General features: G+C 35.3%; 2 protein-coding genes across 3 annotated transcripts in view; one reads left to right on the forward strand and one right to left on the reverse strand.

Moving 5' to 3' along the window:
- LOC144965923 (zinc finger protein 862-like) overlaps window positions 1–16,536 on the forward strand; it is a 128,287-nt gene that overhangs the window by 25,315 nt on the left and 86,436 nt on the right. The gene's annotated exons all lie outside the window — the stretch shown is intronic.
- Window positions 2,935–14,804, reverse strand: LOC144965877 (uncharacterized). Of its 2 annotated transcripts, none has more exons than XM_078901707.1 (8): window positions 14,640–14,804; window positions 12,390–12,529; window positions 11,780–11,831; window positions 9,823–9,957; window positions 8,117–8,255; window positions 5,288–5,425; window positions 3,938–4,093; window positions 2,935–3,227 (listed from the first exon to the last, which is right to left on the reverse strand). In XM_078901707.1, exons 1-8 carry the CDS (start codon window positions 14,725–14,727, stop codon window positions 3,053–3,055), a joined length of 1,023 nt encoding a protein of 340 aa, XP_078757833.1. In that variant the 5' UTR covers window positions 14,728–14,804; the 3' UTR covers window positions 2,935–3,052. The 2 variants fall into 2 exon arrangements, with proteins under 2 accessions (XP_078757833.1, XP_078757824.1); XM_078901698.1 differs by having other exon boundaries at window positions 9,805–9,957.

Consider the following 16,536-nt stretch of genomic DNA (forward strand, 5'->3'; position numbering starts at 1 on the left):
CAGAATAAACTGCAGTGCAATTTCTCTATAACGACATTGTCATGACCAGCAATAACGGTCATTATAGAGAGTGACTTTATATAGGTCAGCGACCAAAAAAGGCAGGGGTGTAAAATACTTGACATTAGATATCTTTTTTCAGCCATCTTAATTCAGAAAAGTGAGTGGAGCAGGCATTCAGTGGTGGATAACTCAGGCAGTAGAGCCACACTCTCCTTGGTCAGGTGGAGTTGTCGTACCAGTAAGGTCCCGGGTTCGAGCCCCCATTGTCGCCGTAAACTTTATATTCTCTATCTTCTGGCACTTTCCTACTTACTTCATTTCTTGTTATTTCCAGCCATCTACACTGTTGGTTTCAGCCCAAAGTAGGTTACCTTGAAAATTGTGCATGCCGCTTCTTAAAACTAAAGGACAGCCAGCCATTTCTTGCTTGAAAACTGGACACTGCTAGCTTGTCTACAATTATCTACGCCTAATAATCAGGGTGTCCAGCAATGTCGTAAAGTTGTAAATTTGACCTCTTGGTCGTAAATGGTTATAAATTTGCATCCATGGTCATAAAAAAGTTGTACTAGGTGGGGTTCCTGACCTCCCATAGTGGGCACAGAGGTACTTGTGTCTTCTTTCCCTTTATATCTGTTTTCCAACTTGCTTTCTGTCTTTTTGTAATTACCAGAGATTGCTATGAATGATGAAGGTTGGAGTTTGTTTTGATGTTTGTGTGGTGTTAGCTTTTATATAAATTTTTGAATAGTACGCACTTTCTTCCACATGTGCAGACAAAATACACTTTTCATTCTGGGAAGGTTGGCAGGTCTGCATTGCTTTTAGAAGAAAATATTTTATTTTCCTAGGTCGTAAATTTTGTTTCAATGTTGTAAATTTGATTCTGAAATTTTTCTGGACACCCTGATAATGATAGGCCATGATGTTGATTGCTCGACTCTGCTAGAATTACATCAACATCAGCATTTGCTCCTTTTTAAAAATTTCTTTATTCATTGTGGTTCAAACCCATACTATTTGTTTTTGTATCTGTTCTTGATGATCTTGATCAAGTTAATTTGTCTTGATTGGCGATTACAGTTACGTTACAGCATTATTGATATTGCTATACAGGATTTTAAAAATAATTATATTCTTATAGTGAGTTTTCTATTACTAATGATACATAGGAGCAAAATTGAGATTTGGATGTTGTTAGACAAAAAATATTGAGTTTAAAATCAAAATGATAAGAATTTGGAAATTGATTTCTTTTTAAGGTTTGAAAGACAAATCTCACACTGCTCGATGATAGAATTTTATAAAGTAAGCTTTAAACTTCAACTCAAAGCAAGTGTTTCTCGCGACAATACCCTTTTGAGACAAATGGTCACATTTGATAAGCTTCGACCATAAAACCATGATGCCTGGTGGTAACTCCTTATGACCTCCCATGGTTGGTGTAGAGTTCACATTTACTGTGTCTTCTATCCTCCTATTTCTGTTTTCCCTTTTCATGTTGCCCTCTATCTTTGTTCTGGATTGAGATGACTCAGTTTTTGGGGTATTTTTTGGTCCTGGCTGGGATTCTCAGATGATGTTTTATTTTCCCTTGTAAATTGTCTATCTGTTATGTACTATTTTAATTCTGAATATATTGTTTGTACTTTATAAACATTTGAGTGTATCTTTTCATAATGATCCTTTGTGTGTGCCTGAATGAGATTTTTAGGTAATGTCAAAAAAGGCACATTGATGAATTGCTTGTGAAATCTCTGTTCCCGGTTTGAACCAGTCCCAAATTGCCTTACCTTTTTTTTGTGACCTAAGCCTCAAATCTGCAACATTTATTCTATCATCTTCCTTTGTACTGGCATAGAAATGGCTTAAAAGTGTCACAAGCACTGCAAAACCCCTTAAAACAAAGCAAACAACTCCTTGTTTACTTTTTTTTTTGCATGTATGTTTTCTAACTTGTATCATACAGTCTCTCCTAAACTGTAGCTTAGGCTGGTGCCTAAAGGGCTGTCCTGTGTTATAAATGTATGTTGACCACCAGAAGAAATATGTCAAAATTTAAAAAGTGGGTAAGTGCTGCATTGAAAATGTTTTGCAGAGCTAATCAGCTTGCAGATTTTTTTTATCCCCCGCCCCCCATCCTTGCCCCCGTTCACCTAGCAGTGATTGGGTTTGCTAGGTCTGTTAAAGTTCTTTGTTATAGACTAGTGACCTGTTCAATGGGTAGCAAGCAATTGCCATTGTCCATTTCACACTATAGAAATGGGATAAAACTCGGCTTCATAGGGCTTATGACTACTAGCAATCAGGCTTATGGTGCTAGGTAAGAAGGGTTCAGTAATTAGCATAGCAAAAAGAATCGGCTTTGTAAAACAGAAAGTCTGTGTGGGGTTCCCTACCTCCACAGTGGGCAGGGAGATACTTACTGTGTCTTCTATCCCCTTATATCTGTTTTCCAACATGCTTTCTGTCTTTGTCTCGGAATGAGATTACTTGGTTTTGTCCTGTTACTGGCCGGAATCCTAGCTGGGAGGGAAACAGTCGAATTGTTTTGGGAGATGATAATTTTTTCCTTGTAAATCATCTCTCTGTTATGTATTATTATATTTGTTATTTTGAATGTATAATGTAATGAGTGTGTTCCTCTTTGTTGGATTTTGTGCTTGTGTCTGGATGAGACTTGTAGGTGATTTCAAACTAAGTACATTGGTGGTATGCTCTTGGAATCTACATCTGATCCCTATTTGTTCTCAGTTCCCCTTTTGTCTTACTTTTTCTTGGGTGGTTTAATTGTAATTCTAGAACTTTTTACTATCTCATTTTCTTCCTTTTTACTGGCGCTGATATAACCTAATTGTGTTGCAAGCGCCGTAAAACCCTTAAGAACAATAAGAACGAACAAAACAGAAAGTAAAATTAAATATTTAGGCATGAATTTGTGTAAGTTTGTATATTCAAAAAGACTTCAGCATTTGTTTTCATTTCGTTTTTCATTTGGAGAACTCTTCTGACTAGGCTTGATATAAACTTTGGCATACTTTCATAATGGTTATGGAACAAAACTATTTCTGTCATAGGAGAGACACCATTGGTACTTCTTGAGTTGGATTATACATTTCTCTTGAATCTTTTTAAACTCCATTTTCATGAGAGTTGACTCATTCAAATGAATGAAGACTTTTCTCTCCTCTCTCGTTCTCTGTTCATGGATCATTTTGTTGTAGCTGAAAATACAGATGGTCAAAAGGATGACAAGGACATTTTTAAAAAAAGGTTTTCAATAGTAAATACACTGGAACATGGTTTCCTTGAAGTCCTAGGGAATACTAAACAGTTTAAGGAGTAATGATGAAAAATCGTGGGACATTCTAATGAGTTTGAGGAAACTGTGTTTGGGGAACCATGTTCGAGGAAATCATGCTCGAGTCTATCATGCTCTAAGAGTCTTACATTTGTTAATATCTTGTGATGATGGCACGGTTCACATAATAATACATAGAATGAGACACCTCAGGCACCAATACAATTTTCAAAAGACAAAGACAATGTTGTTTTACATGGAAAATATGTGCAAAATGCCTTCCTGAGAGGAAAATATCGGGCTGAAATTTTTGGTCATTTTGAGTCCAAGATTGTCCCTCCCCACCAGAAGGACTTAATAATTATTGTCTTCTTAATTCTTGACAGGCGAGGGGGTCAAAGCTCATTTTGTATTGGTAAAGCTATGTCCTCGCAAACAAATGGACAGATTTCATTCTCAGGTTGAGTAAAGGTTTTTTTTTTTGGCCCAGCAGTGACAGGTAGCTGAATCTGTCAATTCTGGTCAAGGAATTTATTCAAACAGAGGACAGAAATAAGTTACAAGAGTTATCTATATCAGTGTTTTTGTTTTGTATTTTTTCCCGATGTGACCAAAAATAAATAGTCATCATACCTGGCCATCTCTGGAAACCACCACGACAAAATGAGTGGTTTTGATGAACCCACGCCTTTACAACATTTCAAGGCACGTCTTGCAGTTTGGACATCACTGAACACAACCATGGCTGAATTTTGGGAAACTTGACTCATGGACAATATCCTTCCGTGCCTAAGGAAATGTAGGTTTGGTGGGGAAGGAAATAAAATAGTTTTGTCTTTTACGGAGCCTTTTGAGAATATGAAAGTGGAAAATTATGACCCTCAACTGAAGAAGGCTGATACATTTTTACTTACTTACTTATCTTACTTATCCGAACCAGCGACCACCTGAGCTCTAGCCCTTCGGTCTTGTGCCATGACGTAGAAGTAGAAGTTAGATGTCTTTTGTAGTTGTTCCAGGTGACTATAAAGTGTGTTACTGATGCTTGGATTTGGTGGGAGGAATGTGCATCTCAGGTCTTCAAGAGGTTGACATTCAAGCAAGTGGTGTGTTACTGTTTCATTGGGGTGTTGACATACGGGGCAGGAAGGGGATGTGTCTTTTGTAATTTTGCTTAAATGGTTGTGATACATTTTTTAAAAATTTGATTATTTTTCTTGTGTGACACTCTGTCATTCACACCTTTTTACCCCCTCCCCCAAATATTATTTATATCATACTCACTTATTTTACTAGGTTCACCAATCCCTGTGGATTTCTGTTTTTCACTGTAAATACATGTAATTATTATCGTGGTAAAAAGGCGTTTTTGAGTCTGCGGATAATTCATGTTTACCATCGATACAATGTATCCAAGTAAATTCAAGTGTTCAGCAATCAGGGATGCTCGCATAGTGGAGGGTGATCACTTACTGTGTCATCTATATCCCTATATCTGTTTTCCAACTTGCTTTCTCTCTTTGTTTTGGAATGGGATTACTTGGTTTTGTCTTTTCCCTTGTCAGATCCTTGGCTGAGAGAGAAACAGTCAAATGTATAGTTTCAGTTTTGGGAGATGATATTATTTTCTTTGTAAATCATCTCTCCGTTATAATTGCTTGTTTTGATTCCTACAATGGTGGCATTTGAATGTTTTCCTTTTGGTGGGATCCTGTGCTTGATGTAACTTGTAGGTGATCTCAATATGCACATTGATAGTATGCTCTTGGAATATACATCTATTCGTCCCTATTCAAACCATTCCCCTTTGTCTTACTTCTCCATGTGTGCTTTCAAATGTAAATCTATAATTTTTTGATTATCCCATTTTCTTCCTTTTTACTGGTGCTAAAATGACCTCAATGTGTCACAAGCGCCGTAAAACCCTTAAAAACATAATAATAACAAACAATCAGGGATGCTCAAAAGAATTTTTATACTCACTGAGACAGAAGAGCATGCACTAGTTCAAGGCTGTAACATGGTATGCTGTTACTGAGTCTCCATTGCACACGGATGGTAAAGACTGGCAAACTGTTGATGGTGGGCGGTAGCTGCTTTATCCATTGTTGTTTGCCACCCCTATTTTTGATTGAATAGAATAGGTGGAATAACATATCGTATAGCTTAATTGTCTTTATGTATTATAATTATACCAAAATATGCAATACATTAGATTTGTTTGTTTTTTATAATACTGACATTCATAATAATAATAACATATACTTAATTCATCCAAAAAAAATGGAAATTCGTTTACAGACGTGGCATGCATAAAAATGTATAAACACAAAGTTGAGAATCTATGGCGACAATGTATCCATATATATATATATATATATATATATATATATAATATTATATATATATATATATATATATATATATATTATATGCAAATGTACAAACATGTAAAAATATACAACCAAGAACCAATAGCAACACCTTATATATTAATTTAATAAATTGAGATAGGTCATACCTCTGGCCTTTAGTCCGAACTTGTCAGTGTATATTTAAAAGATAGTATTTAATTTAAATCACAGTTGGGCATTAAAAATTCGAACATCATGTGGCAAAAATGAATTAAGGTGACGTGTTGTCTTTGTTTTTATAGATATAAGGCGACGGCTCCTCATGGAGAACTTAATATATTTGCGAAGGGGGTGATCGCCATCTTTCATAACTTTCTCCATTTTACTTAGACAAAATTTCTTGAACAGTTCTTCCACATTGGAAATTGGGTGAGTATAACTCCTGGCTTTATCAATTTTCTTAATGTTGCAAATACTGGCATTTCCACACCATGCTGTAATACAAAAAATAATAACGGTCTCCAAAACGGATCTATAAAAAAGGGTGCATAACGTTTTGTCTATGTCAAATTCTGAAAGTTTCCGAATAAAATACATTCTTCTGTTCAATTTAGAGATAACAGCATCGGTTTGTAAATGCCACTGCAATTTATTGTCAAATAAAATACCCAAATATTTGTAAACCGAAACAACAGCTTGATTTTTAATTTTGAGCGGAGTGATGGAATTTGTATTCTTCCTAAAATCAAAAACCATTTCTTTGGTTTTCCCCACATTTAATTTCGGGGAGTTATCTTCACACCAACCAACAAATCTGTCGATCTCAGATCTGTATGCCGTTATATCATCTTTAAATATTAACCCTTGAAGGGAAGTGTCGGCAGCAAATTTCAAAATTTGGACCAAGTCACTTGTACAGTCATTTGTGTAAACCATAAAGAATCAACACACTCTTGAGGGGCTCTTGTACAGTGGAACCTCCCGATAACGACATGCCACGGGACCGAGTTTTTATGTCGTTATCCGGAGGTGTCGTTATTTAGAGGTTTCCAAGATGGCGGACAAAGTGGGCGTGGTAAGGCCCGCGGGACCAGTTTTTATTAACATCTACAAAACAAACAAAACATTGTAGTGTATTCCTCTTAGAGGGTTCTTGTGCGTCTGTCTGGATGAGACTTTTAGGTGATCTGAACTGAATACACTGATAGTGTGCTCCTGGAATCTACATCTGTTCCCTATTTAAACCATTCCCATTTGTCTTACTTTTTCTTATGTCATTTCAATTGTAAATCTTTAATTTACTGGCGCTGATATGACATAGATGTGTCACAGGCGCTGTAAAACCCTTTAAAACAAACAAAATTCCTCCCCCTCCTCCCACAAAAACACTACACTACTACTACTGCTACTACTACTACTACTACTACTACTACTACTACTACTACTACTACTACTACTACTACTTCTATCACCACATAATATCACATTTTCCAAGATTTTGTGTTTACTTGCTTACACTTACATTTATACCTTGGTTTTTATTAATGCATATCAGCCAAGATTCGTCAAAAAAAAAAAAAAAAAAAAATCTGCGTTCTCATTGATTTCAAAAGCTGCGTTCTCATTGGTTCAAGCAGGAATAGTTTTTATAAACTTTGTGAGTACTCATACTCGGTATTTTTAGTATCAGATATCTACGAAAACTGCCGAAAATCGCCAAAATGATGTCGTTATTCGGAGGTTTTATCAAAAAGTGCGTTGTTATTTGGAAGTGTTTTTTTTTTTTTACTGATCTTAAATAGAAAAAAAATCGGGACCAGGGGTCAATGTCATTATCAGGAGGTTGTCACTATTCGGAGGTGTCGTAATCGGGAGGTTCCACTGTATTAATAATTATTTTATTAGATTTGTTTCCATTAATTTCTACAAATTGTGCTCTCTCTAAAAGAAAGTCTAGAATCCAGGAAATCAAATGGGGATTTATATTCAAACATTTCAGTTTTTCAACAAGTAAATGGGCCGAATCGTGTTGAATGCTGAAGAAAAATCAATAAAAAGAATTCTGCAATATGCTTTTGGTTTATTTAAATGACTGTAAATATTATTCAACAAAAGGTTAATGGCATCATCAACACTTCTATTTGGTTGATATGCACTTTTACCTTTTTAAAAAAAAAGAACTTAACTGTCGCTGGGAGGGATATATATCGCAGTGCTCTTCTGAATCAAAATAAAAATTTAGAGGTTTTCGTTACCAATTACGGGATGAATTTTTTAAATATTGAGATTGTTCAGACACAACTGTTGGTGGCTTTTGAAGATGTTTTCACCCTTGAAAGAGGCTTATTAAAGCTCATCAACCAACCAAACAGATTGCTCATTAAAAATAAAAACTACAAAAAAATGGGGGTTATATAAGAATGCTTTATAAATGGAAGGAGAGAACATGAAAGTGCACCATTTTTTGTTCATATGCATGAGAGCACGGGGTTTTGGGCCAGCGAACATCATGTTTTCACAGTATTGGTTACATGGGTCAGCTCTGGTCATAGCAGGAAAAGCTGCCATTTGCTTCTTGTCAGCTTCTCTCTCTTTGTCTGTGAGAGGAAAGAATAAAATATGTGCTTGAAAATTTAAGGAGGATTGCAGGCTTATTAATTCTGCGGTCGGATCTCCATCTTCCTCTCTTCTCAACCATTTCACCAATCTTAACAATTTCAGCATCTCCTCCATGTCTACCGTCATCCTTCTTCTTCTTCTTCTTCTTCTTCTTCTTCTTCTTCTTCTTCTTCTTCTTCTTCTTCTTCTTCTTCTTCTTCTTCTTCTTCTTCTTCTTCTTCTTCTCTTCTTCTTCTTCTTTCTTCTCTTTCTTCTTCTTCTTCTTCTTCTTCTTCTTCTTCTTCTTCTTCTCTCTTCTTCTTCTTCTTCTTCTTCTTCTTCTTCTTCTTCTTCTTCTTCTTCTTCTTCTTCTTCTTCTTCTTCTTCTTCTTCTTCTTCTTCTTCTTCTTCTTCTTCTCTTCTTCTTCTCTCTTCTTCTTCTTCTTCTTCTTCTTCTTCTTCTTCTTCTTCTTCTTCTTCTTCTTCTTCTTCTTCTTCTTCTTCTTCTTCTTCTTCTTCTTCTTCCTTCTTCTTCTTCTTCTTCTTCTTCTTCTTCTTCTTCTTCTTCTTCTTCTTCTTCTTCTTCTTCTTCTTCTTCTTCTTCTTCTTCTTCTTCTTCTTCTTCTTCTTCTTCTTCTTCTTCTTCTTCTTCTTCTTCTCTTCTTCTTCTTCTTCTTCTTCTTCTTCTTCTTCTTCTTCTTCTTCTTCTTCTTCTTCTTCTTCTTCTTCTTCTTCTTCTTCTTCTTCTTCTTCTTCTTCTTCTTTCTTCTTCTTCTTCTTCTTCTCTTCTTCTTCTTCTTCTTCTTCTTCTTCTTCTTCTTCTTCTTCTTCTTCTTCTTCTTCTTCTTCTTCTTCTTCTTCTCTCTTCTTCTTCTTCTTCTTCTTCTTCTTCTTCTTCTTCTTCTTCTTCTTCTTCTTCTTCTTCTTCTTCTTCTTCTTCTTCTTCTTCTTCTTCTTCTTCTTTCATCAATTAACTGAAAACAATATTAAATCTCGGTTTGAGTCCAAAATGTTCCTTTTTTTTTTCAGTTGTAAGTGGATTACATTAGATCAAATAAGATATGACATGGTTGCTTGGTTCAGTCAGAATCGCTTGATGAAGCATTTCAATTAAGAATAAGATAAGTATTGAAGCACTAAAGAATTTTGCAAAACCTACAAGTTATTGTCAAGCTCTCTTATATTTTCATATTGTAATATTGCGGAATCGGGAACATGCATTATGTCTCGTCCAACATTCATGCTTAGTGTTGTTGTTGGATAGGGATCCCTTATAAAGTGCTTTGAGCAGGTTTAGTGGATATTGCGCTAAATAAAAGCACATTTTTGGGGGAGGCTTTTACTATTACTACTACTACTATTACTGCTACTACTACTACTACTACTACTACTACTACTACTACTACTACTACTACTACTACTACTACTACTACTACTACTACTACTACTACTATGTACTTCTATTTCAACTGTATTTGCTCTTTGTGAACACGATCATATTTGTACAAAACTGAATCCCAAACATTTACAAATTACGGAATTAATCACCCAACTTGAGCGCATTACCCAATTTGACCATCTTCTCATCTGTTTTCTGTGCCACATTCCGCCATTTCTCATGGTCCAGCGTGTCTGCTGGCCTGAAGTCTTCACTAACATCTTCAGCTTGTTGCTGGATGGATGGGTTGTACTGGTTTCCTTCTACAATAGAATAAATGGTAAAAGTAACTTATAATAGTAGATGAAGATACATTTTTTTAAAAAATGTTCTATATATTACTATCAATACCGGTATTTGAATCTTTTACGATTTGTTTTGGAAGATCTGATTATTATATTAAAAAGGAAATGACATTAAATCACAAGCCACTTGTGATAAATGACACTGTAATTAATTGATTTATTTTTTATGCCTATGGGAAATTACGAATTCTGTCAAATAATGGGATTACTTTGCCTCGAGGGACAACTTTATCTCAATAGATATTTGGACAAATGGAATTGTATTTAATGTTGTGCTAGTTATTTCTATTAATTGTTTAATAAACAAATAATCGTCCTCTAACAAGGGAAATAACCGCAACAAGACTGAGAATACACCAAAAAAAAAATGCTCCAAATCGGTAGATTAACTGGGGTTCCTGACCTCCTATAGTCTGGTGGACAGGGAGGCCACTTACTGTTTCTTCTATCCCTATATCTGTTTTCCAACTTGCTTTTTGTCTTTGTCTTGGAATGAGATTACTTGTTTGGTCAATTCCCTTGGCTGGGAGGGAAACAGTCAAATGCATAGTTTTGGGAGATGATCTTTTTTTTCCCTTGTAAATCATCTCTATGTTATGTATTGTTATATATGTTGTTTTGAATGTATAATGTGAGCATTTGAGTGTGTTCCTCTTAGTGGGATCATGTGGATGAGACTTTTAGGTGATCTTAAACTATGCACAATGATAATATGCCTTTGGAATCTACATCTGTTCCTATTTGTACCATTCCCCTTTGTCTTGGAATGAGATTATTTGGTTTTGTCCTGCCATTGGCTGGGAGGGAAACAGTCAAATGTATACTAGTTAGAGTTTTGGGAGACGGTATTTTTTTCTTGTAAATTGTGAATCGTCTCTCTGTCATGCACTATTTTTGTTTACACATGTGTTTTTATGTTCCGTCTATGGAGATTAAGCTGTTTTAAATAGTCTCGATAGAGTCTTAGGATCTACATAGGTACCTTATTTGAATCTAAAGTTCCTCTTTGTTTGCCTTTCTTTGGTATTTATTATTTTAGACTTTGGGACTTCACTTTCTTCCTTTTTACGAGCTTTAATATGCACTAAATGTTGTTTGCAGCGCCTATAAAACAAACAACAAAGACGCGCGACAATAATAATAATAATAATAATAAAATGATGATTAATACGTTTATACATACAACGTGTAATAATAATAAACAACAATATAATAATAATACATAAACAATAATAATAATAATAATAATAATAATAATAATAATAATACAAATAATAATAGAGTAATAAATAATGTTTCCATCTGAGTGGCCCTCAGTAAAGTGTTAACTGTGTTGAACAAAGCTGTACACAAATTTCCCCCTTTTTTTGGGGGGGGGGGGGGGTATGTATGACAGTATTGTTATTATTATTATTTTTATTATTATTGTTAATATTATTATTAATAAAATAAGAAGAAGAATGAGACAAAACAAAACATATCACAAACAATTTTTTTAAAAACAACAAAAAAAAACAACAAACAAAACAGCAACGACAATTAACTTTTTTTTAAAATAATTTTTGTCAGAATATTTTTCATTTTAAACTTTAAATATCGATAAATTAAGTTATCACTCAACTAGTCAACACTTCTTAATTTGAGAAATCTTTGAAGTCTCGGGTTTAATAAATGAATTTTGACAAGCTGACAATCATCTTAATTCTTTGAGTTATTGAAAGTAAAAGATCGATTTTAATATTAATGTGCGTTTTCTCATTGCACGACAGTTGTTATCTACCCAATTTCTTGATCTCCTCATTTTGCAGATGTCGTATCCCAACATAGTTTGTCTGGGCAAAGAGAGAGAGAGAGAAAAAAGGAAATAAATAAAGGGGCGAGGAGGTATTTTTATGACAGGATGGCAATGTGATTTCTTTTACCTTTAATTAAGGAGTAATTCATTCGGATAAGACCTTTGACATAATATAATATAACCATGAAGGATTTTGCGCCGCACACTAGTCGTGATCCGAGTGTGTCCACAAGACGCACAAACCAGTACCAAAGATATGACCCAAAATACACGTTTAAAAAAATTTATTACGATTGAGTAGTATAAAGCGCAATATCCACTAAACGAGCCCAAAGCGCTTTACAGGGGGTCCCTAGCCAACAGCATGACGCCTTTAATGCGATATTACCTTTTTATTTTAAAATCTTATTTATTTCGAGAATTCTTACTTTATTAGTTATTTTATTTGAGCAGACGATGATCACAGGATATGTGTGTGTGTGTGTGTGTGTGTGTGTATATATATATATATATATATATATATATATATATATATATAAAGAGAGAGAGAGAGAGAGAGAGAGAGGTGTAATGTTCTCATTTCTAATCTTGATACCTCTGGCTCGAGGGGCGAGGGACGCCCGACACCATCCAAGGTGTCTGTGACCACAGGTCTTGGCATCAGATTCATTCTCTCTTGTTCGATCTCAACCAAAATCAGTCCTCCTCCGTAGGCAATTTGTGACGTCAAAACATCTAAAGAGAATAATCAAGTGCCGATGGTGATTATGATGATGAGGATGAAATGCGCTATATAATCTTCATTTTTTAAATTTTGCCCAGAAAACTCGTCCTTAAAATATCGATCGATTTAAATGGCCTCATCTTGGCAAAAACTCTCAAGCCTGGGACTTCGCGAACTCTATGCATGTCCAGTCACATATCATTGGACTAAAATAGGTATGTAAGTGTGTTACACAGACGACTTCTTACACGATGGTTATGATGAAAATAAAGTTTATGGTGGCATACTTAATGTTTGCTAAAATTGGCAACAAAAGTTAAGATCATCGCCATTTTACTCTCTGCAAAGTTGCGTCATATTTCTCTGATATTGTATTTCTGAACACGGTTTTGAAAAAATCACTGTTTCTTTTTTGTTTCTCAATTCATACGTATACGCATTTGTTTTATTTGTGTTTTAAATATGAAAAGAAATCCACTGAAGAGTCTTTTAATTACAAGCCGAAAAATAGCGACGCGTTTGTTTGTGTGTGTGTGTGTTTGTGTCTTTTTCTTTCTTTTTTTTTTTTTTTTGGTGACTATCTATGGAACCTGTAGGGCAACACAACGTAAATGGGGGGCACCCCAAACAGACCTGCTAGCCCTGCAAGACAGGAATAATCATAGCTTCAGACAGGTCTCAAATGTGGACCAGTGTGCAAAGCTAGCTGACTCCGGAAACTCCTGCCAAACGCGTACTGTTTGCTCTTCTTTCATGCGAACAACTTGAGTGAAGCCGAGATATGGGGTTTGACGACTGGGCAGCTCGAGATCTCCATACATTTTCCTCAGGCTTGCAGGTCACTCCAGTATTGCCGTTCCAGCGACAGAACCTACGCGGGAGACGCGAGCAGCAATTGAGACTTATAAGTCTGGGGCGTATTGCTATGCGTGAATCAGGTCTTAGAGGACCCAGGCCAAGACAGAAGGAAATGGAGGACCACTGTTGAGGCCCTATGCTCCACAAAGAACGAAGAGGAATAAGTCAAGTAAGTGAAGATATCCCGAGATAAGGGGATAAGACCGCTTAATCCGTCTTGCGTGTGTGTGTATATGTGTGTGTGTGTGTGTGTGTGTATAAATATATATATGTGTGTGTGTGTGTATATGTGTGTGTGTGTTTTAATTTGGGTTAATGAGGGGTTTATAACCAAACCGTCATTGTAATAATAATAATAATAATAATAATAATAATAATAATAATAATAATAATAATAATAATAATAATAATAATAATAATAATAATAATAATATAATAATAATAATACTTTATTGCATCCCAAAAAGGAAATTTTTTGTACAGACGTGTTATAATTTACACATAAGATAAAAATACAATGGAAATAGGATGTATATATATATATAAAAGGAGCAGCTCTATAACCAGAGCTGCGCTTTATAATATGAATAATTTCAACACTGTAAAATAGTTAAAACTGTCACTATAAATTGAAAATTGAAAAGATTGCAAAACAAATAAATTAATAAATTAATATTTATATTTTTAAAAAGTAAAAATGAGAAATAATTATATAAAATGATTATTGTTGGTTGTTATAAAGCCTAATACTGGACGGCAGAAAAGATTTTCGGTGTCTCTCTGTTTTTGTTGAAATAGAGAAAGGGCGACCACTTCTTTCTGACATAATAATTGATGGTCTTAGTGGATGATACTGGTCATTTAATATTTTAGTTATTTTATTTATACAAAATTTCTCGTATAAAAGATCTACATCGTCAACATCATTTATATAGCGTTTAATGGATTTTTTAATATTTGAATTTATTTTGTTCCTTTCCACTGCTAAGCCATTGTGAAGGATTTTTGCATTTAAAGCGATTTTATTATTATTATTATTTGGAGAGATTCTGTTCAATCTTCGTGAAGTCTTGTGAGTTTATTTAGAAGAAGACATACTATTACACACCCCCCACACCCCCAACCTTTCCCCTCCCGTCCACAAAACCACAACAGGTTAGAAGTGAACAAAAATCGGTTGGGTCTGAAGAGAATCTTGCGTTATCTCAATAAACATTCTCTTTTATCCATCTACTCTTAAGTCAAAGATTGTATTTTACTTACAAGTGTGACTTTTACTCCTCTGCTTTTTTGACTCTCTGCTTGAAGAAATAGTAGAGACGTGATCCATCTTTGCATTGTCTGATGCCATTATTATTAGCGCCAGGAAGTCAGGGAAACACCGGATAAATTATTTTGTCTGTCATCCGTCGATGACAACGACGAGTGACTTGGTAGTATAGGAAGTTTTGAACTCGAAATGTGGAAATCGGCTGAATCTTAATTTTGGAAATCTCCGTTTTAATCGATATTTAAAAAATGCGCAGCAATCTCATTCCAAATATATTAAGAGGAAGAAGTATAAGAGGTTTTTTTAGGGGGAGGGGGTATTGGTTTATTTATTTTTATTTTTTATTTTTTTTTACGCAAACGGATAAGAAATTGAATCAACAGTAAAACACATTGTCATCATTCTTTTTGCTTTTCATATTAATGCATCCACAAATATGCAGGTCGGATAACTGGAAAAAATTATGCGCTCGTTTTAACATTGTTGTAGGGGAGGGTGGGGTAAGACGGCCACCTTAACTTTTAAATAGATTTTCCCGGAAAGTTAGAGCTTCTTGTTTTCACATTGACATTACAAGATGTTATCTTGACAACCAAATGCTACTCATCCCAACAAGCTTGTAATGTCCATTAACTTAGAGTAAATCCAATTTTAAATTTTAACATCAAGGTGGACGTTTTGTCCCATGGGTGGGGTAAGGTGTCCACCCCAGTGGGGTAAGACGTCCATGGGGTGATCATCTTGCCCCTTTCTTTAAATATTGTGAATCAATACACGTAAATAGCAAATTATATGTGGTTTAATGGTACACAGTGAAAGAACATTGAACTGATATTGGTAATGATAAAAATGGACAATTTTTTCGTTGATTCGAGAGTATTTCCATTACAAGAATGGGGCCCATAACTTATGGGTCTAGTTTAACATTGTTGTAATGGGCAATGTTTTGCGTAATTTTTGAGACTTCCATTACAACAATGAGTCCATAAGGAATTGGGTTATCAGACCTGCAAATAGATGCACGTCGGCCCATAACAATTGGGGTTATCAGACAGTAAATAAGTACACGTCGGCGTAAGATGATTATTCTGCATTTTATTGATTACCATTTTCATATGATGTCATGTCAAAGTATTGATTATTGATGTAAATTAGTACCAGTTCAGAGCCTGGCCTCTTGTCTTCTTCTTTCTTTTCTTTTCTTATTTTTAGAGAGGGGAAACCCGAAACGTCCACATCATTTGTCGTTGTACTTGGACTGTCCATTTAAAATACACAAAAGTTAAAAAGCCGATTACTTCCTCCTTCAATTACGTACGATAATTCAAATTCGATTCAGATGAGTTCAGACATAATAATAATATTATTAGCAGGTCTGATAACATGGGCTAGAGTTATAGTAGTTGTAATGGACAACATTTTGGGTTGGTTTGAGACACGAGCCCATAACGAGTTGGGTTATCGGACTTGCAAAATGGTGAAAGAAGCAATGCAATCAATGACAAAAGAGATGTTAACAATAGCAATTGAGTTGAAAAAATAGATTTGATTCTTTTTAGAGAAATGGTGGTAGTAGTCCTTCAGATCCATTAAGCATATGGGGCCAGAGTTTATCTCCGTTTCTATAGCGTGAAACGGACATAATCCTTCTGATAGGACGCTAGTCTATCGCAAAGTACTTTCCGCCAGATCAAACAGACCCAGCTACCCATTCACTGCTGGGTGGAAAGTAAGGGGGGGGGGGAGGATCTCGACTGCATCCGGGATCGAACTTGGTCCCTTGGCGTGTGAAGCGAGGGCTTTGCCAACTGAGCTATCAGGACCGCGTAGAGATAGAGAAATGGCGGTGCACATACAGAAATAGAGAACAAAGATTCATATTCATTTGTT

The sequence above is a fragment of the Berghia stephanieae genome, chromosome 1 (genome assembly GCF_034508935.2).
Source record: "Berghia stephanieae isolate SIO BIC M18660-M18661 chromosome 1, UCSD_Bste_1.3, whole genome shotgun sequence".
NCBI classification, from domain to species: Eukaryota; Metazoa; Mollusca; class Gastropoda; order Nudibranchia; family Aeolidiidae; genus Berghia; species Berghia stephanieae.